The sequence below is a fragment of the Muscardinus avellanarius genome, assembly GCF_963383645.1.
Source record: "Muscardinus avellanarius genome assembly, chromosome: 21".
Taxonomy (NCBI): Eukaryota; Metazoa; Chordata; class Mammalia; order Rodentia; family Gliridae; genus Muscardinus; species Muscardinus avellanarius.
This window is the reverse complement of record NC_137807.1, coordinates 16,955,767-16,979,749: the sequence shown is the minus strand read 5'-3', so window position 1 is coordinate 16,979,749 and position 23,983 is coordinate 16,955,767. Positions and strand designations below refer to the sequence as shown.

General features: G+C 55.1%; 1 protein-coding gene across 2 annotated transcripts; it reads right to left on the bottom strand.

Moving 5' to 3' along the window:
* Window positions 1-1,617: 1,617 nt before the first annotated feature.
* On the bottom strand, window positions 1,618-21,031 carry PES1 (pescadillo ribosomal biogenesis factor 1; the record flags this gene model as incomplete). Of its 2 annotated transcripts, none has more annotated exons than XM_080717501.1 (15): window positions 1,618-1,701; window positions 5,917-6,078; window positions 6,165-6,361; window positions 6,784-6,968; window positions 7,078-7,203; window positions 7,363-7,493; window positions 8,065-8,154; window positions 8,306-8,380; window positions 8,491-8,607; window positions 11,200-11,289; window positions 11,365-11,536; window positions 14,896-15,005; window positions 17,617-17,770; window positions 19,262-19,341; window positions 21,008-21,031. In XM_080717501.1, 15 exons carry the CDS (start codon window positions 21,029-21,031, stop codon window positions 1,618-1,620), a joined length of 1,797 nt encoding a protein of 598 aa, XP_080573627.1. The 2 variants fall into 2 exon arrangements, with proteins under 2 accessions (XP_080573627.1, XP_080573628.1); XM_080717502.1 differs by having other exon boundaries at window positions 7,363-7,478.
* Window positions 21,032-23,983: the final 2,952 nt, after the last annotated feature.

The window sequence follows — 23,983 nt, the reverse complement described above, 5'->3', positions numbered from 1 at the left end:
CCACCCAGGCTCCGGGTCCAGCTAGGTGCTGCGGCCCGGCCCGCCCCCGGCGCCTCGGCCAATGGGCACCCGGCCCTCGGGCCCTGCGCGCCCGCCTGGGGCACAGAAGCGGCATTCAGCGCTCCGGGTGCAGCACCGCGCCCCCGCCGCCAGCCCAACAAGGACCGTTTGTCTCAGTTGCCAACGGGGCCATTGTCCTGCCACAGGTCCTCTGGCTCAGCGAGCCCCCAGCCCCTCAAGGGACTCGGGGAACCTGAGCTGGGGGTTCAAGGAGGCAGCATTACTCTCTTAAGTTTTAGTGGGGCGCTGGAGACTTCAGGGGCCCAAGAAAGGTTTAACCTGCTCCAGTCTGCAAGCCACAGAAGCATTTTTGGCACCCAGGGGAGTGGGGGTGGAGGGAGGGCTCAGGGTCCTCTAGGGGAGCTCAGAAGGGGACTTGGCTCGGAGGTCTCAAATGACCGTATCAGGGCTGAGCAGGGCCAGCAGGCTGTAGGTGCCCCGTTCAGGCCCAGGCTTCCCTCCTCCCCCCAAGGGTGAGAACTGCCGCCTTCCTACAACCAGGAATTCCTGGCCCAGCCACAGGATGCACAGACCAGCTGGTCATGTGCCTGGGCCCTGCCTGAGCCCCACTACCCCGGCTACCCTGGCACTTGGGGAGCGGGGAAAATTCCACCGACATGGAATTTTCCCCTGATGGGCCTGCTCTCAACCTCGTGGCCCCTGGATGCACAGGGACCCAGGCAGGCAGGCCAGTCATCCCCTGGGGCCCCAGAAGCCCTGACCTTGAGGCACCCCCACTGCTGTGGCATGCCGGAGACCCACTCCTTCCTCCCACACATGGGGCCGGTTCCCGCTCACCCAGCCAGCACCTGCCAAACTCTTCCCTCACCTGCACGGGCTGGGCCTACACTGCCCGGGGAACAGCTTCCACCCAGAGCTGGTGCACAATGGCACCAAGGCCTCCAGGGGCCTACACCCAGGGCAAAGGGTGGCGAGCCTCCAGAGGCCCAGGCTTTCCCAGGCATCAGCAGGGTCACCGGAGAGGCCCCAGGTCCTCAGACGCTGCCTGTTACTGTCTGCTACCATCAGGAAGTGATGAAGACCTCGCCGGCTTTACCAAGTGCTTTGTAGACGTGACACTGAGTCTGCAGTGCCAGCACTGCTGCCGACACCGCCTCGGAACTCCCAGCAGGTACACAGAGGTGCCAGGCCTGGGCTGCCAAGTGAGTCAGGTGCAGAACCTCTGCGCCTCCCGAGACCCTGGACCTGCAGGGTGCCTGGCCATCCAGAGAGCCCAGTGTGCCTGGCTCCAGCTCCGCCACGACTCAAGGCGGCCCTCCTCCTGCCTGGGACAGGTCCTGAACACACAATCCCAAGGTCCAGCCGTTTAATAACAAAATAACAAAAGCGCCCCACCCTCCCGTCCTGGGACCAGCGGTATGGTGAGGGCTGACAGGCGAGCAGGGGCTGCGAGGGAGGGCCCATCACCAGCCCCGCGAAGCGCAGGGCGGGCTGGGCTGAAGCCTCTTCTTTGTCCAGGCACCAGCAGCTCCACTCCGTAGCAGGGCGGGTGGTGGAGGAGGGCGGGCAGCCGGGCCTCCTCTGGCTGCCTGCGGCTCACTCGGGCCTCGCCTTCTTGGCCTTCTTCTCAGACCTCACCGCCTGGTCGTGGGCCTTCCGCTTCTCTGCCAGTTTGTTGGCCTGTGGGCGTGGAAAGGAGGTCAGGCTGTGGGGAGCGGGGAGGCAGGGCGAGGGACTCTCCCACCACCTCTCCTGGGCTACCCCTCAAAGGCAGAGCTTCCAGGCCGGTACCCAGTACTGGGGAGGCGGAGACAGGAGGATTGCAGGCTCCGGCCCCGCCTCAGCTACTTAGGCACTTTTCAAAATTAAAAAATTTGGGCTGGGGTGTAGCTCGGAGGCAGAATGGCCCCGATACCACAAAAAACAAAAAGACCTTCCAGAGAGCTAAATATATGATTTACCTCAGGGTGAGAAAATGGAGCCTCCCCCTTGCCTTTACTGCCCTTATGGACCTACTAATCTCCAGTTAAGAAACTCCTAAGGGCTGGCGTGGTGGCACACACTTGTAATCCCAGAAATTTTTTCCCCCCGGTATTGGGGATTGAACCCAGGGGCATTCTACCTCCAAGCTGCACCCCCAGCCTGATTTTTTTAATTTTTACTTTTGATAGAGGATCTCACTAGGTTGACAAGAGTCTCACTACTTGCAGAGGCTGTCCCTGAACCTGCAATCCCTGTGTCAGTCTCCCAAATACCTAGTACTGGGGTCACAAGCATGCACCGCCATGCCCAGCTTGTAATCCCAGGATTTGTAAGGCTGAGACAGGAGGGTCACAGGTTTGAGGCCAGCCTCGGCCAGCTCAGCGAGGCCCCAAGCAAGTCAGGGCGACTCTGTTCCAATATAGAACAGGGACGGGAAGCTGAACGTGGTGATGGATGCTGGTAATTCCAGTCCTTGGAGGGCAAAAACAGGAGGATCACGGTTCGTGGCTAACCTCAGCTACTTAGGGAGGTCCTCTACAGCATAGTGAGACCCTGTTTCAAAATAAAGACCACATAATGCTGGGGTGTCACTTGGGGGTAGACTGCCCCGGGTTCCATCGCCAGCACTCATCAGGGCGCAGGCCACTGCCGCAGTGTCACGGAGGAAAGCGATGCCGTGCTCTATGGAAACCACAGCGAGCCAGCGCTACATGGCCTGGCACCAGCCACACGGCCCAGCAGGCCGGGGCCGCCCTGCTGAGCCCGCACAGCACTTCTGCGAGCCCAACAGCTAGGGGACGCACACTTTTTATTATTTTGTTTTGATTTTGGTACCACAGATTGAACCCGGGCCATTCTATACCTGAGCTCCCCCAGGGCCATTCTACACCTGAGCTCCCCCAGGGCCATTTTATACCTGAGCTCCCCCAGGGCCATTCTATACCTGAGCTCCCCCAGGGCCATTCTATACCTGAGCTCCCCCAGGGCCATTCTACACCTGAGCTCCCCCAGGGCCATTCTACACCTGAGCTCCCCCAGGGCCATTCTACACCTGAGCTCCCCCAGGGCCATTCTATACCTGAGCTCCCCCAGGGCCATTTTACACCTGAGCTCCCCCAGGGCCATTCTACACCTGAGCTCCCCCAGGGCCATTCTACACCTGAGCTCCCCCAGGGCCATTCTACACCTGAGCTCCCCCAGGGCCATTCTACACCTGAGCTCCCCCAGGGCCATTCTATACCTGAGCTCCCCCAGGGCCATTCCATACCTGAGCTCCCCCAGGGCCATTCTACACCTGAGCTCCCCCAGGGCCATTCTATACCTGAGCTCCCCCAGGGCCATTCTATACCTGAGCTCCCCCAGGGCCATTCTATACCTGAGCTCCCCCAGGGCCATTCTACACCTGAGCTCCCCCAGGGCCATTCTATACCTGAGCTCCCCCAGGGCCATTCTACACCTGAGCTCCCCCAGGGCCATTCTACACCTGAGCTCCCCCAAGGCCATTCTACACCTGAGCTCCCCCAGGGCCATTCTACACCTGAGCTCCCCCAGGGCCATTCTACACCTGAGCTCCCCCAGGGCCATTCTACACCTGAGCTCCCCCAGGGCCATTCTACACCTGAGCTCCCCCAGGGCCATTCTACACCTGAGCTCCCCCAGGGCCATTCTACACCTGAGCTCCCCCAGGGCCATTCTATACCTGAGCTCCCCCAGGGCCATTCTACACCTGAGCTCCCCCAGGGCCATTCTATACCTGAGCTCCCCCAGGGCCATTCTACACCTGAGCTCCCCCAGGGCCATTCTACACCTGAGCTCCCCCAGGGCCATTCTATACCTGAGCTCCCCCAGGGCCATTCTACACCTGAGCTCCCCCAGGGCCATTCTACACCTGAGCTCCCCCAGGGCCATTCTACACCTGAGCTCCCCCAGGGCCATTCTATACCTGAGCTCCCCCAGGGCCATTCTATACCTGAGCTCCCCCAGGGCCATTCTATACCTGAGCTCCCCCAGGGCCATTCTATACCTGAGCTCCCCCAGGGCAATTCTATACCTGAGCTCCCCCAGGGCCATTCTATACCTGAGCTCCCCCAGGGCCATTCTATACCTGAGCTCCCCCAGGGCCATTCTATACCTGAGCTCCCCCAGGGCCATTCTACACCTGAGCTCCCCCAGGGCCATTTTATACCTGAGCTCCCCCAGGGCCATTCTATACCTGAGCTCCCCCAGGGCCATTTTATACCTGAGCTCCCCCAGGGCCATTCTACACCTGAGCTCCCCCAGGGCCATTCTACACCTGAGCTCCCCCAGGGCCATTCTATACCTGAGCTCCCCCAGGGCCATTCTATACCTGAGCTCCCCCAGGGCCATTCTATACCTGAGCTCCCCCAGGGCCATTCTATACCTGAGCTCCCCCAGGGCCATTCTATACCTGAGCTCCCCCAAGGCCATTCTATACCTGAGCTCCCCCAGGGCCATTCTATACCTGAGCTCCCCCAGGGCCATTCTACACCTGAGCTCCCCCAGGGCCATTCTATACCTGAGTTCCCCCAGGGCCATTCTATACCTGAGCTCCCCCAGGACCATTCTACACCTGAGCTCCCCCAGGGCCATTCTATACCTGAGCTCCCCCAGGGCCATTCTATACCTGAGCTCCCCCAGGGCCATTCTACACCTGAGCTCCCCCAGGGCCATTCTATACCTGAGCTCCCCCAGGGCCATTCTATACCTGAGCTCCCCCAGGGCCATTCTACACCTGAGCTCCCCCAGGGCCATTCTACACCTGAGCTCCCCCAGGGCCATTCTACACCTGAGCTCCCCCAGGGCCATTCTACACCTGAGCTCCCCCAGGGCCATTCTACACCTGAGCTCCCCCAGGGCCATTCTACACCTGAGCTCCCCCAGGGCCATTCTATACCTGAGCTCCCCCAGGGCCATTCTACACCTGAGCTCCCCCAGGGCCATTCTACACCTGAGCTCCCCCAGGGCCATTTTATACCTGAGCTCCCCCAGGGCCATTCTATACCTGAGCTCCCCCAGGGCCATTTTACACCTGAGCTCCCCCAGGGCCATTCTACACCTGAGCTCCCCCAGGGCCATTCTACACCTGAGCTCCTCCAGGGCCATTTTATACCTGAGCTCCCCCAGGGCCATTCTATACCTGAGCTCCCCCAGGACCATTCTATACCTGAGCTCCCCCAGGGCCATTCTACACCTGAGCTCCCCCAGGGCCATTCTACACCTGAGCTCCCCCAGGGCCATTCTACACCTGAGCTCCCCCAGGGCCATTCTATACCTGAGCTCCCCCAGGGCCATTCTATACCTGAGCTCCCCCGCAGCCTTTTTTGTTTGGAAACAGGGTCTCTTGGAGTTGTTACAGGCTGAGTCGCCTCCGATTCCGGGGTTACAGGCATGCGCCACACGCCCCGCTCGCCGCCCGCTCGTTCTCATTCTGTCTTAATGAGCACAAGTATCTTTGTGAACAAGAAGAAACTAACAAAAATCTGCCCAGTCTGCTAGGACTGGCCGTTCCCAGATGAGATTCAGATTTTGCTTTTATTTTTTTTGGTGGTACTGGGAACCAAACCCAGGGGCATTCTTCCTCCGCCATACACCTCCAGGCCTATTTTTTTATTCTTTATTTTGAAACAGGGTCTCACTGAGTTGCAGAGGGCTTTGCTAGGGAGCTGAGGCTGGCCGTGAACCTGCGATCCTCCTGTCTCAGCCTCCCTGTACTGCGATTACAAGCGTGCGCCACCATGCCTGGCTCCAGATGAGAGTCACACACAGCCAGGGCGGGAAGGGGGATAAAGCCGAGGAAGGCCCTTGGCCAAGCAGGTGGCCTCAGGGAAAGGCTCCAAAGAGACCCAGAGTGCGCCCGCCCGCCCCGCCTACGCAGCAGCAGCAGGAACTCACCTCCCGGACTTGGCGCCTCTTGCCAAACATGATCTTCCGGTAGAGGTACTTCTCCCGCTTCTTCATCATCATGATGGCTAGGCGCTTGGCCTCGCTCTCCTCCTCCTGGGCCAGCCGCTGCTTGTCCTCCAGCTTCACTGTGCCCGCCACCACCCTGGGCTTCTGCGGATGCAAGGGTGGGCGCTCGTGGGCGCGGGGTCCCCAGCTCCTGCCCTTCCCGGGCAGCACCCCGGTCAGCACCTGCATACCTTCTCTTCCAGCCTCCGCTCCTCCAGGGCTGCCAGGCGGGCCTCTTCCTCCTTCTCTGAACCAGCCTCCACATCTTCCTCCTCATCCTCCTTCTCCGAACCAGCCTCCACACCGTCCTCCTCGTCCTCTTCATTCTCTCCCCCTTCATCACCATCCCCTTCGCTGTCCTCCTCCTCCTCCTCTTCTTTCAAGTTTCCTGCATACAACCCATGACTTCTCAAAGCCCTGGGGGCCTGTTCTCTCCCGGCAGGGTTTAGACAGGCCCCGGCACCACCCTCTGACGCTGCCAGCAGTTCGAGGCTGTCTCCACCTTAGTTCCTCTCCCATCTCCCCCAAAACTCCAGTTGCCTTCAAAGGAGACTAAGTTCCCACTCCCGAACCCCGCCACCGCCTAGGCCAACACCAGTAACTGCAGAGCGTTCTGCTCAGTTAGTAAGTTGGCCGCCACCTGCCTGTGACACGAAGGCTCCCGCTCCTGATCTCACTGCAAAGGCAGGGTCAAAGGGCCTGTGGCCCCTCTGTCTTGTCCCCTGTAATCTGCCAACGGGGCAGCCAAGGGAAATGGCCATCCAGAGGCCCCTGTCCACGCAGCGGCCCCGCACCCTCCAGCTCGCTTACCTGGGTCTTCTCCCCGTTGCAAAGCCAGCAGCTTCAGCTTCTCCGGCGGGACGTAATCTCCTTCCTTCTCAGACACAAAGGGGGAAAGGTGCGGGGGCAGCTGCACCCCGGGGAAGTACTCTGCCACAGGGAGGAGGAGCCGGGCGTTCACACAGTCAAACACCCACTGGGGCTGCACGTAGTACCTGGTGGCCAGGTTAGGGTTAGGGTCAGAGTCACGCGGGAGCAACCGGAGAGCCTGCCGCATCCCAGGACCCTGGAGGCAGAACTCCCCCAGAAAGCACAACGGCCTACCTGCCGATGACGGGGGTCTGCTGCCCAGGCCGGTCGACAATCTGGTGGGTGATGCTGGAATCTGTGACGTCATAGGTGGCCCCGATGCACAAAGACTTGTCCCAGGACACGTCTCCACCAAAACTCCTGCAGGCACAGGGAAAGCCCACGAGGGGGCCCGGGCTCGAGCTGCCACCTGGCCCACAGGTTCCCCCTTCTAGGACGCACCTGCCCTGCTCCACCTGGACCCTCCGGCCTGCACAGGCGCCTCAACTCTGCCCTGGGCTGGGCGCCCCGAGGCCTCACCTGATGATGAAGGCCAGAGCCTCCCGGGGCACCTCGCGGTTCAGGAAGAACCTCAGGCCCTCAAAGAGCTTCTTGTGCTTGTCCTGCGCTTCCAGCTCCTTCTTGCGGTCCTCCTCCTGCACCGCCATCTCCTGCAGAGAAGGGCCAGACCTCGCACCAGGGCGGCCACCCAGCTGGGAGACGGGCTCTGAAGGCGGCCCTCCTTAGCCTTCTCTCACAGGTTCCCACACTTACTGGGCTTACCACCTCTTTTTCAGAAAGAAAAAAACTTGCTGAGTGGCCCTTAAGTCTCCCTTCTCTAAGCAAATAAAGAAATGCAGTGACAGATGTGTTATACATCTGTATTTTGTCTGCCACTCTCTGGGGGTGGCATCCCCCACTTTGAGAACCTATATTAGATCCTATGGCCTCCAGATACAACCCCCACGCAGCCCCAACCCTCCCTTCCTTCCTTCCTTCCTTCCTTCCTTCCTTCCTTCTTTCTCCTTTTCTTTTTTAGTAGTACTGGGGATGGAACCCCAGGGGCATTCTACCTCTGAGCCACACCCTCAGCCCTATTTTTTCTTTATTTTGAAACAGGGGCTCACTGAGTAGCTGAGGCTGTTCATGAACCACAATCCTCCTGACTCAGCCTCCCAAACGCTGGGGTGCGCCACCATGTCCAGCTTCCCCACCCTCTCTGGAAAGCCATGCGGCTCTCACCTCATCGGCTGGAAACTCGTCAGCCTCGACCTCTTCCTCTGCTGCAGGCACCACCACGCGGGCCAGGCTGGCACTGAGGGCTGCCAGTTTCTATAGGAGAGGAGGGGAGCGGGGCTGCTGGCTGCCTGCTATAGGAGCCGGCTGCTGTGGGTGTGCCTGGGCTGGGGCAGGCTGAGACCAGCCTCCTGGGCAAGCCGCCCACCCTGGGCAGAGCCCGAGGCGCTGGGGGACCACCCCTCACCTCCATGGAGCTCTCACAGTCCAGCGCATAGGTGCCCTCGCCGGCCTTCATCTCTGCCTGGGCCTGGCCCTCGATCTGGGCAGGTGGAAGGTCAGAGGGCATTAGTCACCCCCAGCCCCTCGCCTCCCTGCAGGGAGAGAAGGGCTGGGCCCCCGCACCGCGGGAGGAAGCCAGGCAGGACCTACCTTTGGAGGGTAGTGAAGGTTCAGTGACTGGTAGAGACGGAAGTTGACGAAGCCCAGCAGGGTGGTGTAGAACTCGGTGAAGGTGGCCATGACCCTGTAGTCCACGTCTGTTGGGTGCTGGGGTACACGGGAGAGACGTTAGCAGTGTGGGATCAGTCAGGCCGTATGGCTGCCCCACCCTGGAGTGTTCTGATACAAGCTGCACAGGGCCCAGGGGCCACGGCAGCGCCAGGCCCCTGTAGTGGAGGGAGCGGATACGTGCTGTCCCCACAACGGGCAGGCTCTCCCTGTCCCCACCCTCCATGTCTCAGCTCACTTCAGTGCTGAGATGACTTTCCTCCACCTGGCAGAGCAGAGCCTTCTGTCACCCACCCCAGGCCGTGCCATATCTGCCTGGGCGCAGCCCAGCCCAGCCAGGGACCATATGGACTCCAGGGAGCCCTTCTCAGGCCCAAGCCAGGCACAAAGGCACAGCCCGCGGGCCAGGCACCCTGGGGCAGCTGGCCCCGCTCAGACTCTGGGAGCTCTGAAAAGTGGCAGGAAAGCAGTGCCATGCTTCGGCAGAGGCACAGCCACCTTCACGAGCTGAGCCTGACAAACGGGGCATGGAACGGCTCGTCTTCTTGTTTTGGGGTGCCAAGGACTGAACCCAGGGGCATTCTACCTTTGAGACAAACCTTCATCACCCTTTTTAATTTCCTTTTTTTTTTTTGGTACTGGAATGAAATGCCTGGGGCATTCAACCACCAAACCACACCCCTGGCCCTATTTATTTTTATTTGGAAACAGGACCTCACTAGGTTGATGAGTCTCGCTACTTGCTGAGGCTGTCCTCGAACTGTGATCCTCCTGTCTCAGCCTCCCCAGTGCACTCTACTCCCTTTTGAAGTTTTAAAAGGGCATCCCAATAAGTTGCTGAGGGTCTTACCAAGTTGCCAAGGCTGTCCTTGAACCTGCGACCCTCCCGCCTCAGCCTCCCAAGGACTGGGACGACAGGTGCGTGCCACAGTGCGCCGCAGAAGGGCTCATCTTTCCCTGGAGAAATTGATCTGGGACTTGAACCCCAGCGTGTCACCCCTCGGGTGGTCTACCCTCTAAACCCAGGGATGCTGACGGGAAGTTTCAAGAAATAAAAACTGGTCATGACGCCCCTGCCCGCCCGGAGTGGGTTGCCTCTCCACCTGGACACCAGTGTTCTGTGCAGTGGGGGCTCTGCTCAGGCCCCACAGGCCAGGACGGCGCCGGGCACCAACTCCACTGCCCACGGCACAGCTCTGGCAGGACATCCCTTCCCCACTGCCTGAGTCCCACGGCTGTGCACCCAGTACTGGCCTGCTCAGGGGAGGGGTCTGCCAGGCCCCACTGGCCGGTACCGGTCACAGTCAGCCATTCTTGGCTGGTGGAAGCCGCAGCAACAAGCTAGCCAGGAGGAGAAGTGGGCAGCGCTGCCCCCAGGGCCAGCTGTGCGGAGGCTGCCCTCCACAGCGCCCTATTCACCAGGCAGGAGGCCAGGCACACAAAGACCAGTCTCAGCTCCGCGGGGGCAGACATCAGAGAGGACGACAGAGCATGCCAAGGAGAAAGGCAGGAAGGAAGGAAGGAAGGAAAGAAGGAAGGAGAAGGAAGGGTCACCCACAGCCGCCCCAGGGAGTGGGAAAGGGGCCGCTAAGGGCTGGCGGACTCTCACCCACAAACAGACCCACCGCACTGCAGAGGGCAGCCAGGGACAGACCCGGGGCGCATCCCGGGCAAACCCACACCTGCTCTCCACCGCGGCACCGGCTCCTGCTGAAAAGCAGGTGAGCCACGAGGCCACCACGGAGCACTGTCAGGCAGCAAGAGCGTGGGCCAAACCTGGGGGACCGGAGGCTAATGCCGCCTCTGTAGAGAGGAAGCCAGGATCTCTCTGAGGGGCTGCCCACCACCCCAAGCCTTGAGAGATCAGTGAGAGGCAGCGCTTCCCGGGCCCCCTCCCTGCAGCCACCTGTTCCCAGCTGAGGGGGGCAGACCAGCCAGGGCAGGTGTGGCCGCAGCCATGTGGCTGTGTGGGAGGCCCCAGCGGTTGGGGAAGGCGTGCGCAGGCCCAGAACTGCTCATCTGGCCCCGGAGCCACACGCCAGATGCACCAAGGTTCCATTTCCCTTAAAACCTCATGAGGAGGTTAGAAGGCAGAAGCACGTTGTTGTTACTATTATTTTATTTATTTTTGTAGTACTGGGGATGGAACCAGGGGCATTCTACCTCAGAGCTACCCCCTCGCCCTATTTTTTATTCTTTATCTTGAAACAGGGTCTCACTGAGTTGCAAAGGGCCTCACTAGGTAGCTGAGGCTGTCCTCGAACTGTGATCCTCCCGCCTCAGCTTCCCAAATGCTGGGATTACAAGCGTGTGCCACCATGCCCAGCTTCGGAAGCACATTATTAGCACAGAGAGGCGGGCCATATCTAAGGTCTTGGGCTGGTGGGTGCTGGTGCTGGCAGGCACAGGGGCTCCTGCTCTGAGTGAGCGTCTGAATCACTGAAGTCTATGATGGGTGACGGGACGCAGGGCTCCTGGGTTGTGTAGCACGCTCCATACCTCACCCCACCATATTTCCCACGCGCAGCGATCAGCTCATAATACGCTAGAGTCCTCAAGAGAGCAAGTACCCTCCCCACAACCCCTGGGTCTGTCCAGGAGTCACCAGCCCCTCCCCACGGGCACACTCACGTCGTGGGAGAAGGAGTACGGCGTGATCCACACAATGGGCTGCCCCAGAACCTCAGCCTGGTAGTAAATGCCTTTGATGGACAGGAAGACCTGGGGGGGCAGGCGGGTGGTGAAGAACACGGGCATCAGGCAGGAGCGCCCCCCCGCCCCCGCGTCCCAGCTCACCTTGCGCAGGGCGCGGGCGGCAATGACGTAGTGCAGGAACTCCACCGAGAGCCGGCGGCACAGCTGAATGGTCTGCACGTGGCACTTGCCCGTCCGTGGGAAGGTAGAAAAGAGGAAGCACATAGACAGGGCGTCGTCCAGGTCCCGCAGGGCATCGATGAACGTGGGGTACCTACAGGGCCGCAGAGCGGTGCTTGGAAGCCCATTCGGCCGGGCTCTGAGGGCCGGACCTCCTCCTCCTCCCACCCCAGAGGCCTGCTCCCCAAGCCGCTCTGGCCACTGCCGCTTTCTGACCTGGCAGCACAGCTTCCCACCGCTGGCCGCAGCCCTGAAGCCAGAAGTGCCCACAGAGCTGAGAACCAGAGGCACTCAGCGGGGGCCTCGAGACACCCACCAAAACCTGGCCCTGGCCACTTCTGTGTTGCAGTGAACGAGGGCAGGCTGAGCTGGGGGCTCTCTCCATTTAAAAGTGGAACCCTTAGGTCAAAGGAACTCTATCTGAAGTCCACAGTGGCAAACAGGAAGCTGCCCGGGCTGGAGGGAGGCAGGGCTGCTCCTCCCAGCGGCACCTGTGTCTGGACCTGGCCACTGGTCACCAGGGTGGAGCACCTCTTCCTTATCTCACATCACCCGGATCCACCTAGGTGGCAGAACCAATTAGAACCAGGGAAGAGCCAGGTGTGGTGGGACATGCTTGTAATCCCAGCATTTGGGAGCCTGAGACAGGAGGATCATGGCTCGCGGACAGCCTCAGCAACTACTTAGTGAGGCCCTTTGCAATTCAGTGAGACCCCGTTTCACTGAATAAATAAATAAAGAAAGAATAAATAGGGATGGGGGCAGCTCGGAAGTAGAATGACCTGGGTCCTATCCCCAGTACCGCAAAAAATAAATAAATTAATTAATTAATAACAATAAAATAAAATAAAATTTAACAAAGAACCAGGGGGAAAATACTGGAACTGAGACCTGACCCAGGAAGAGCCAGAACAAGGATGTGTCTCCAGGAGTCCTGTGGCGACTGAGGAAGCCGGTAAGCACGAGTCACCCAGCTGAGACCTGGCCCCTGCACTGCCCCGCTGAGGAACAGAGGCATGGGCACGGGAGAGGTATTGGACACCTGGATTCTAGTCCCACCTGAGCGGTGGCCTTGCCTAGGCTGGTATCTAGAAATGACATCACTGGACCAGACTGTTGGTTTGAAGCCGGGTCCTTGCAGCATCCTGGAAGCGCTCTGGGCACAAGAGGACAAAGGCCTGAGGCTCCCGCCCCATGGCGCAGCCCAGGGCACCTGCCACCCTCACCGCCTTCTGAGAAACTTCTTTGTTTGGGGGGAGGCACTATGGATTGAACCCAGAGGCATTCTACCTCTGAGCTATACCCCCAGCCTTTTTATTTTTTATTTTGAAATAGAGTCTCACTAAGTTGCTGAGGTCTTGCTATGTTACTGAGGCTGGTCTTGAACCTGCGATCTTCCCATCTGGGATTACAGGCCACCACACTTGGCTCAGGAAGCTTCCTTGGAAGAAAGGGCTCTAGCCGGGCGTGGTGGCAGACGCTTGTAATCCCAGCATTTGGGGAGCTGAGACCAGAGGATCACGGTTCGCGGACACCCTTAGCTACTTAGTGAGACCCTGTTTCAAAATATAAAGAATAAAAATAGGGCAGGGGCTGTAGCTCAGAGATCGAATGCCCTGGGTTCCATCCCCAGACCCACAAAAGAAAGAAAGAAAGAAAGAAAGAAAGAAAGAAAGAAAGAAAGAAAGAAAGAAAGAAAGGGCTCTGCCATTCACAATGGATTAGGAAGAGCCAAGGCCTTGCAGCCCCTGAGGGCACTGTTCACACAATGAGCTGGGAGCCAGGAGGGGTCTGACCGGTCTTCAAGGCAGGCCAAGGTGGAGGAAGGTCACAGGCGAGCTGCCTGGGCTCCTGGTGCAGAAGTGGTCTCAATCGGCCCCTCTGGCACCTTGTGGTGTCCTAGCTCTCCACCTCGCAGACAAGCAGAGCAGCCCAGGCCCTTGGCAGAAAAGCACCGGTCATTCCCAGGCCACCGCACTGTCTTTCTTAAGCTCTGGTGCTGGCTAAGGAGACAGAGGTGCGGCCAGGTGTAAGAGTCCAGGAGCTTGCTTCCCCATCTCTTCCACATAACAGCTGGCCATACAGGCCGCACGGGCGCCAGCGTCACAGTTAGTGATGGGGACCTGCGTAAGCAAGAGCTGTCCTCTGGCTGCCTGGCTCGTGGGCCCTGGGGCTCAGCCTAGAAGAGACACCCCAGGCCAGGCTCCAACTTTACCACTAGTGTCATTCTGAGCCAGACTACGCTGTCGTGGGGAATGTTCTGGGCATTGTAGGGCATTTAGCAGAAATCCTGACTTTTACCCCTAGAGACCAAAAGCTCCTCATTCAAATGGTGGGAATGAGTGAGATGCTGTCTCAAAATTTAAAAAAAAAAACAATTTTTTTTTTGGCAGGTCTGGAGATGGAACTCAGGGGCATTCGAGCTCTGAGCTACACCCCCTGCCCTATTTTTTATTCTTTATTTCGAAGCAGGGTCTCACTAAGTTGCAAAGGGCCTCACCAAGTAGCTGAGGCTGGCCCCAAACTACAATCCTCCGGTCTCAGCCTCCCGAATGCTGTGATTACAAGTGTGCGCCGCCACGCCTGGCTCTCAAAACTTTTAAAGCCGGGCATGGTGGTGCGTGCTCATAATCCCAACAATAGGGCTGGGGGTGTAGCTTGGAATTAAAATGCCCCTGGGTTCCATCCCCAGTACCACAAAAGAGAAAAAAAAAAAAAAAAAAGAAGAAGAAAAAGAAAAAAGAAGAATTAAAAAGAAAAAGAATAAAAACTATGTCTGGGGCAGGAGGATCGTGCAGGTTCAAAGCCAGCCTCAGCTAGCTAACTGGTGAGGCTCTCAGCAACTTAGTGAGACCCTGTTTCCAAATAAAATATAAAATGGGTCTGGGAGTATAGCCCGGAGGTAGAAAGCCTCTGGGTTCCACCCCCAGTACCACAAAAAAAAAAAAAAAAAGCACAAACTATGTCTGGGGGTGTAGCTTGAAGGTAATATCCTCCTGGGCCCAATCCCCACCACTAAAAACAAAACAAAACCTAAAATGACTATTTCAGAAATGTTTGGGAATGTATCTCGGAGGTAGAATATTCCTGGTCCCCCCCCTCACACCCCTGGCTTAGACAAGAATGAGGGCCTCTGAGAAGTCTGGGCAGGGATCGGGTGAGAACAGAGCGTCTCGTGGGCCTTCTGGGTCTTAGCGCGTACCCGAGCAGCCCAGAGCCACGCCCGTCCCGCCGCAGGGCCTGTGCTTCCCTGGCTGACCAAATGCCCGCTCCGGGGAGGCCGCCTACACGCAACACGTGATCATCACCCCTCCCTCAGCTCTTTCACCCGCCGTGCTCTCGGCTCAGTGGTGATCTGTTTGGTTTGTGGTCTGCCTCCTCCAAAAGGACACAGGCTCTGTGAGAGGGTCTTGCTGTGTCCCGAGCGAGGCGGCGTCTGCGGGCCCCACTCACCGCTCCTTGATGATGTGGTCGAGTTTGTAGCTGGGCTTATTGTCCTTGAGGCGCTCCACGGCGTTCCACTCGCTCTTCCCGTAAGCCTTCCTGAGCTTCCGAACAAACACCTGGAAGACAGGCAGGGCCGCTGTGCTGGGCCTAGGGCTACGGACACCCCCTTCCGCGGAGGGCACAGGGCAGGAGGCTCCACACATGGAAGCTGCCACGTCTCCTGTGCAGCCAGCCCCTTGGCCCAGGATTTGCAAACCAGGACCCCATGGAGCGCCAGACGACCTCTGGTGCCGATCACAGCTGGACCAGGGCACGCCCTCTGACCACGTGGAGTGACCCCTCCCAGATGTGCTGGCGCCACATGCTTACGTGGGAAGAGGCAAGGCATTCTGGCCCCAGTTTTCAATGAAAGAGAAGTGGAGGGACCTGCCATCCAGAAGGCCAGGGTGAGAAGGGCCGCCTTTGTTTCCAACTCCAGCCTGCACTGCCCTGAGACCAGCTGCGAGTCCAGGCACAGCCCTGAGACGGCCAGAAGGAAGCCGAGGCCCTCCAAACCAGCGAGCATCTCCCCACCGGAGTTTCTGCGCAGGCATACCCCAGGGCCCCCGAAGCTCACACGCCGTCTCAGAGGATAAACAGCAGCTCCGGGACGGCCACCTCTTACGTGGGCACACTTCTTTCTTTTTTTCTTTGTGATATTGGGGACTGAACCCAGGGGCATTCTACCTCTAAGCTATACCCCCAGCCCAATTTTTCCATCTTTATTTTGAAACAGGGTCTCACTAAGTTGCGGAGAATCTCACTAAGTAGCTGAGGCTGGCTGCAAACCTGTGATCCTCCCGTCTCAGCCTCCTCTAAGTACCGGGATCACAAGCGTGCGTTGCCACACCTGGCTAACACAGGCCACTGTTCTCTGCGTGGTACTAGGGATTGAACCCAGGGGCATTCTACCTATGAGCTACACCCCCAGCAATACTTTTTATTTTGAAACAGGGTCTCACCAAGTTTCGGTGGGCCTGGCTGCGGTTGGCTGCGAATCTGCAATCCTGTTTCAGCTCCCAAGTACTGGGATTATAAGCATGCCCAGCTCTACACAACACCCCCCTTTCCGAGCTACACCCCCTGCCTTGTAGTTGAGGCTGTCCGCGAACCGCGATCCTCCGGTCTCAGCCTCCTGAATGCTGGGATTACAAGTGTGCGCCAGCGCCCCCAGCCTACACAGGCCCACTTCCAACCCAGCAAGTTTATGCAGCTGCAAAACTCAGCAACAGTGGCCATTTGGTCTCCTGTGGGCCACTAGGTGGCGTCCCACTCCTCAGCTGGGCCCTGTGTAATCAAAGGGAGTCTGCTTTCCAATAGGGACCATCTGATCATTTGCATTTGGTAGAGATAGGTTCTGTTACTCCTGTGGCATTCGGGCGCTTAGTGATCTATCTATGCGTGGAAGCCTTGGGTCTCTTGGGAGCAATTTAGGAAAGAACCAGAAGAGAGACTTTTTCTTTGGGCAGAAAAGGCAACAGAAAGCCCCTGAATAGCACTGCCTTTGCTTTGGAGGGGGAAAATTTTCCTGCAAGATCATGTACACAGTAGAGTACGACACTGTAGTACCAAGGTTCAGATATCTCAGTAAGCACCAAATACTACAAACAGTGTGACCAACACGATTCTATCAAAAACTCTTCAGCCGGGCGTGGTGGGCACGCTTGTGATCCCCGCGCTTGGGAGGCGGAGACAGGAGGATCGCGCAGGTTCGAAGCCAGACGTGCTGGCTTAAGAGACCCTGTTTACAAATTTTAAAAAGTATTAAATAGGTCTGGGAGTGTAGCCCGGAGGTAGAAGGGCTTCCAGGAACCCCAGTACCACTAAAAAAAAAAAAAAAAAAAAAAAAAACCCAAACAGTGGCATTCAAAGACAACTATGCAATGCTTTCTTTACAAAGCCACTAGTATAAAGACATGCAGTGTGTCTTTATGCAGTGCTGCACGCTTGTAATCCCAGCACTTGGGAGGCCGAGACAGGAGGATCGCACAGGTTCTAAGCCAGCCTCGGCTACTTAAGTGAGGCTCTCAGCAACTTAGTGAGACCCTGTTTCCAAATAAAATATAACATAGGTCTGGGGGTGTATCCTGGAGGTAGAAAGCCCCTGGGTTCCATCCCTAGTACCACATTAAAAAAAAAAAAAAAAAGATATGCAAACACCCAGATGCACTCCTGGGCTGTTCTCGGAATCCAGAGTGTGTAGGAACCTCTTCCTCCCAGAAACAAAATTTAAATATTTTGTAAGCTGGCGTGGTGGCGCACGCTTGTAATCCCAGCATTCAGGAGGCTGAGACTGGAAGATCGCAGTTCATGGACAGCCTCAGCTACTTAGCGGGGCCTTTCGCAACTCAAATGAAAAAAACTAAAAAAACAGGGCTGGGAGTGTAGCTCAGAGGAAGAATGACCCTGGGTTCCATCCCCAGAATGCAAATAAATAAATAAATAAATAAATAAATAAATAAATAAATATTTTGTACAGAATCAGGGGAAACTGTTAATGATAAAGAACCAATCATCTGTCAGGTTCTATGCGAATGCTATGCAGACAGTAATTTCAGTGAATCCGAGCATTTCCTGAGGTGAAGACCCCCACACTGGCTCAGAGAGGGCAGCAACTCGCCAGGGCCACAGTGTGTGGAGTCCCAGAGCTTCAGTAAGGACTGGCCAGATCCAGAGCCCAGGCCTCACCTTGTACTCTCGGAACTTGTTGACAATGGGCTCATGGAGGAGAAACTTGATGTCTTTGATAAGGTAGAAAGTCCGGGCTGCTGTGGAGCCCTTGTTAACCTTCTTCTTATGCTTGGGCTCATGGGGATAGATGCCTTTCAGGATACAAAGCCTCCTGGAACACAGAAGCCATGCATTATAGCAATAAAGGCAAGAAGTGCGGCCCACAGCTGGGCCTACAAATCAAGTGAACACAGCGCTCAGGCGTCCTTCCCTTGGAGAGCTCGCACTCTAGCACGGGAGCCTGGCCATCACCAGCACGTGACACAGACTGTCACAAGCACCAGAAACAGGTATTGACAAGGGCTGGGGACATGTAAGTCACTAAAGGCCTGGCTGAGACCTATTTTTCAACCATGTAAAAAAGATAGAGGCTGGGCATGGTGGCGCACGCTTGTAATCCCAGCATTCGGGAGGCTGAGACCGGAGGATCGAGGTTTGCAGACAGCCTCAGCTACTTAGCGAGGCCCTCTGCAACTCAGTGAGACCCGGTTTCAAAATAAAGAATAAAAAATAGGGCAGGGGGTGTAGCTCGGAGGTTGAATGCCCCTGGGTTCCATCCCCAGACCTGCAAAATAAATAAATAAATAAATAAAATAAAATAAAAAATAAAAAGAGAGAGATGAGCATACTAAGAAAACTTTGTGCAAAGCCATAAAAGAGGGGTGTGTGTGTGTGTGTGTGTGTGTGTGTGTGACTAAAAGCGGGCCAAGGCCAGGTATGGTAGCACACGCTTGTAATCTCAGCACTTGGGAGGCTAAGACAGGAGCATTGCACAGGTTCAAAGCCAGCCTCAGCTACTTAGAGGCTCTCCACAACTTAGTTTTCAAATAAAATATTTAAAAAATAGGTTTGAGCTGGGCGTGGTGGCGCATGCTTGTAATCCCCACACTTGGGAGGCTGAGACAGGAGGATCGGAAAGGTTCGAAGCCAGCCTCAGCTACTCAGGGAGGTTCTCAGCAACTTAGTGAAACCCTGTTTCCAAATAAATTATAAAATACGGTTGGGGTGTGCCCCAGAGGTAGAAAGCCCCTAGGTTCCACCCCCCCAATACCACAAAAAAAAAAAAAAAAAAAAAAGTTTGAGAGTATAGCCCAGAGGCAGAAAGCCTCTGGGGTCTATTCCCAGTTCCACAATAAATAAATAAATAAATAAATAAAGTGGGACAGACTGTAGAAAAGCCTAAATTTAGTCCCGTGTGGTGGGTTACGCTTGTAACCCCCATACTTGGGAGGCTGGGTCAGGAGGATAACAGGTTCGAGGACAGCTTCAGCAAGTAGTAAGACTCGCATCAACCTAGTGAGATGCTGTTTCAAAATAAATATAAAAGAGGGCTGGGATGTAGCTCAGACATAGAGTGCCCCAGTAACACCCCCCCCCCAAGAAAAAAAGCAAGCAAAACTCGACCCTAAAAGGAGACCCCCTAGCTGCAAGATCAGCAGTACATTTTGAAGACCCAGTTCTCTTCCTTTTCTCCTCAAACTACACCTGGCAATGCACTACTGGCCAGGAGAGAAAGAAGAGGAATCGCACGGTCTGTGGCAGCCCAGGGAGACCAGATGCAGCTGGGTTCTCACTCCACGGCCCAGGCTCCCCTCCAGCCCACCTGAAGTCAGCCAAGCTCAGCTGCAGCTTCTTCCGGGCTTTGTTTCGGGTGATGTAGTTGGTGGCAGAGCCTCGCTCATACTTTGGAAAGAAAAAAAGAATTCTCTGTTAGCGATGACTGCAGCAGTGAATATCACGCTCTGGGCATGCCCAATTCCAGAGATGGCTCTCAGTCTGGATAATTGGCTGAGATGCTTCTGGAGGGAGCTGTCCTGTCTGAATGAGATCTCTTACACTGTCCTCGTAATTGTCAGTATACAGGACGCATACGTACATCTGCATGATCCTGGGGATTGTGAGGTTGCTGGGCCAAGTACTCAGCACTAGCATTAAATATTGGCCAGTGCAATTAGTGATTTTTCACATATTACCTTATTTCATCCCCACAACCTGTAATCCCAATACTTGGGAGGCTGAGATGGATCACAGGTTTGCTGCCAGCCTCAGCAACTTAGAAAAACTTACTTAAAACAGAGTTTCAAATAAAAAACAAAATAGAGCTGGGATAGAATGTACCCCCCCACACACACACACACACAAAATTCCTGCTGGGTGTGGTGGTATACACCTCCCAGTCCTTGGAAGGCTGACAGGAGGGTCACAGGTTCAAGGGCAGCCTCAGCAACCTAAGAAAAACCTATTTCAAAATAAAAATAAAAGTTGTTGGTGTAGCTCAGTGGTAGAATGCCCCTGGGTTCAATCACCAGTACTATAAGCTCGATAACAGGTTTCATGTGACCAGGTATGATACAATCTGTCCAACCTCAGCCTCAATCAGGTGCTATTAGTATTATTATTGTTATTATTTTGTAGTCCTGGGGACCAAAACCAGGGGTATTCCACCTCTGAGCTACACTTGTAGTCCTTTTTAATTGTGAAACACAGTCTCACTAAATTGCTGAGGCTAGCCTCCTATCTGCTGTCCGTCTGTCTCAGCTTTCCAAGATTACAAGATTACAAGCAAGCACTACCGTGCTATCGGTCCTTTATCATATCCCACCTTGCTGACGTTTTTATAAAGCCTTGCCTTTTCTACCTACTACTCTCGGCATTTAGTTTCCAACGCCAGGATTTTTTTTCCCCCCTTCGAACTCCCATAGCCCAGATCCCATCCAAGATGTTTTGTTCTTTCAGATTTCAACTAAAATGTCATGCCATGAGAAAAACATTCCAGACAATTCTAACCGAAACAAGAGTCCTTCTATCATCTCGACTCGTATCTCTGACTGGCCTCCGCAGCACATTTAATAATGTGTGGTCACTTTATTTAGCTGTCTACTTTAGTGTCCAGCTTCCCGGGATACTAGGAAGCTCGGGGAAAGAAGGGGCCGCCTCGGGTTGTGTACGTCTCAGTGCCTAGGACAGGGCTTGGCTCAACTCAAAAGGGAGTCTCAGACATGCTGAACCCCGCGTAGCGATGAACTCTCCATCTGTGGGTCCTCCTGTGGACAGTGTATATTAGTCAGCTGTCATCCCACGTCTCGGCCCCCTTTGGGGATGAAGCGATGCTTGGAAACCTCGGCTCTCTTTCAGAGTTCTCCCCCAAAAAACAACTCCAAAGTCTTTCTTGGATTGCACCGGGGCGTACGGCAGTCCGTGCCCATACTCAAACCCCTCCTGTGGCTGTCCCCCGTCGCTTGGTGCCATTTCTGTCCCCTCGAGGAACCGAAGCCGGGGAAAGGACCAGTCTAGGCTCCGCCATGCCGGCGTCTCACCCGCAGGGCGCCCCGGCGTCCCCCCTACTCACCTTCTTCTTCTCCAGGCCTCCCATGGCTCCACGCCGAGGGGACCCCTCGCGCCGCGCAGACAGACGGCGCCACTTCCGACCGCACGTGCCCCGACCCGGGCCGCAGGACCCTCAGGCCCCCGGCCTCCGCAGGCTGCCCAGCAAGATGCCTGCGTGGAGCCGGGGAACGTTGGCGCTTTTGTCTTTGATACTTACAAGCAGGTCCTTCAAAAATAAACAGATAAGGCAAATATTTCTAGGTGTTTCCCCCATGTCATCTTTTATGCCCAGTTTAAGCGTTTAAACTAACGTGAAAATGTAGGCATTTTTTAACCACCCTGATGGCGGCTGCGCGGCCGCGTGAGCCCCGTTGCATGTTGGGATGGAGAGGGGCGGAAGACTTGAAAATAGCGCAATGCCTTCTGGGATGTAGAAGGAGGAGCAAGTTCCAAAGTGCCTGACGAGAGCCGTGGTGTCATGGTAACGGTTGCTAGGCGTCGTTGGGCTCCCACTAACGCGACGGAGAAGTGGCCGCTTCCGGTGCGACTTTGCTCAATTCGCTATCGCTTTTAGGCGTCTCTTTGGTTTATTTGCTTGTCAGAGGACAAAATAGAGCAAAAGCAGATTTCTTTTTTTTTACCCATTTTAGATGTAGAACGATCCAAAGGGTCATTTAACGTTTTCTGAGCCTTACCGATGCATTTAAAAATGACGAAGCTCACCAGGCGTGGTGGCGCACGTTTATAATCCCAGTACTTGGGAGGCTGAGACAGGAGGATCCTGGTTCGCGGCCAGCCCCAACTACTTAGTGAGGCCCACTGCAACTCAGTGAGACCCTGTTTCAAAATAAAGAATAAAAAAGAGGGCTGGGGTGTAGCTCGGAGGTAGAATGCCCCTGGGTTCCATCCCCAGTACAAAAAAAAAAAAAAAAAAAAGCCTGAAGCAGAGCCAGTAATCTCAGTACTTGGAAGGTTGAAACAGGGGAATCACAGGTTCAAGGCCAGCTGGTGCAACTTCGGAAGATGCCCCAGCAATTTGGCGAGACCCTGTTTCAAAATGAAAATAAATAAATAAAAAGGTCTGGGGGTGTCACTCGGAGGTAGAATGCCTCTAGGTTCAATCCCTAGTAAAATAAATAAATAAATAAATATCCTAGTTCTTACTCTAACTTGTTGGAACATAAATACAATTTACATCACTATTTATGGGAAATTGGTTCCAGGACCATCCACCTCAGATACCAAAATCCAGCCTCCAGTATACCTTCAATCATTTCTAGATTAGTTATAAGACCTGATACACTGCAAATGCGGTGCAAATAGTTGTTAAACTGTACTTTTTGTGTGTGTGATACTGGGGATGGAACTCACGGACCTTCTATCTATGGGTTACATCCCCCATCCTTTTCTTTTGTGTGTGTGTGTGGTGCTGGGGATTGAACCCAGGAGCATTCTACTTCTGAGCTATACCCCCAGCCTGATTTTTTTATTCTTTATTTTGAAACAGGATCTCACTAAGTTGCGGAGTGCCTCACTAAGTAGCTGAGGCTGGCTGCAGCCACCACACCCGGATCCTTTTAATTTTTTTTATTTTGAAACAGGGTCTCCATAAGTTTCTGAGGCTAGCCTAGAACCTGAGGGCCTCCTGTCTCAAATTCCCAAGTACTGGGATTACAGGCGTGTACCACTGTGCCCAGCTATACTGTACTAATTTAAGGGATAATAAGAACAACAACAAATTTCCCCTAAATATTTTCAATCTGTGGCTAGTTGAATCTGAGTGTGAAGAACCCTCAGACATGGAGAGCTCACTGTATATTACTCCGAGAGCCAGATAAGCCCCAGTCAATGCCTTGGGCTCGTGCTAGAGGTGCTTCTAAATCTGAGCCTCATTGCTCTAGGTAGGTCCTCGAGGATCCTTGGGAACGAAACCCAGAGCCTGACCAGCTGTAATTATTTGGTCTTCTTAGATAATTTTTTATTATATTGAGATAAAATCACTTAATTAGCCGGGCGTGGTGGCGCACGCTTGTAATCCCCGCCCTTGGGAGGCAGAGACAGGAGAATCGCGCAGGTTCGAAGCCAGCCGCGCGTGCTGGCTTAGGAGACCCTGTTTCCAAATAAAAATGTAAAAATAGGTCTGGGAGTGTAGCCCGGAGGTAGAAGGGCTTCCAGTACCACCAAAAAAAAAAAAAGCCACTTAATTAGGGCAATGGCTACAGATTAAAGACTCAGAGCGTATCAGCCAGGCGTGGTGGCACACGCTTGTAATCCCTGCGCTTGGGAGGTGGAGACAGGACGATCGCACAGGTTTGAAGCCAGCCGCGCTGGCTTAAGAGACCCTGTTTCCAAATAAAATATAAAATAGGTCTGGGAGTGTAGCCTGGAGGTAGAAGGCCCCTGGGTTCCACCCCCAGTACCACCAAAAAAAAAAAAAAAAAGACTCAGAGTGTATCAAAGTGGAATTGAACCAGGTGTGATGGCAGCGCAGTAATCTCAGCACTTGGAGGCTGAGACAGAAGGATTGCAGGCTCAAGACCAGCCTCGGAAGCTTAGTGAGGCCCCAAGCAACCCAGGGAAACACTCTTTCTTTTTCTTTCTTTCCTTCCTTCCTTCCTTCCTTCCTCCCTCCCTCCCTTCCTTCTTCCTCCCTCTCTCTCTATCACTCTTTCTCTTTTATTTGGCAGTAGAGCTGAAACCCAAGGACATTCTACCTCTGAACTACACCCCAGGCTCTATTTTACTTTTATTTTGAAACAGGATCTCAGCAGGTTGATGAGATTCTCAGTATCTGCCAAGGGCTGGCCTCCAGCCTGTGATTTTCCTGGCTCAGCCTCACATGTGCCACCACATCAGGCTAAGAGACCCTGTTTCAAAGTAAAAAAATAAAATCGGGCCTGGGGTAAAGGTCAGAATAGAATGTCCATAGGCTTAAGGTTCAATTTCCAGTACTGCAAAAAAAAAAAAAAGGTTGGGGATCTAAAGAAATTGAGAGCAA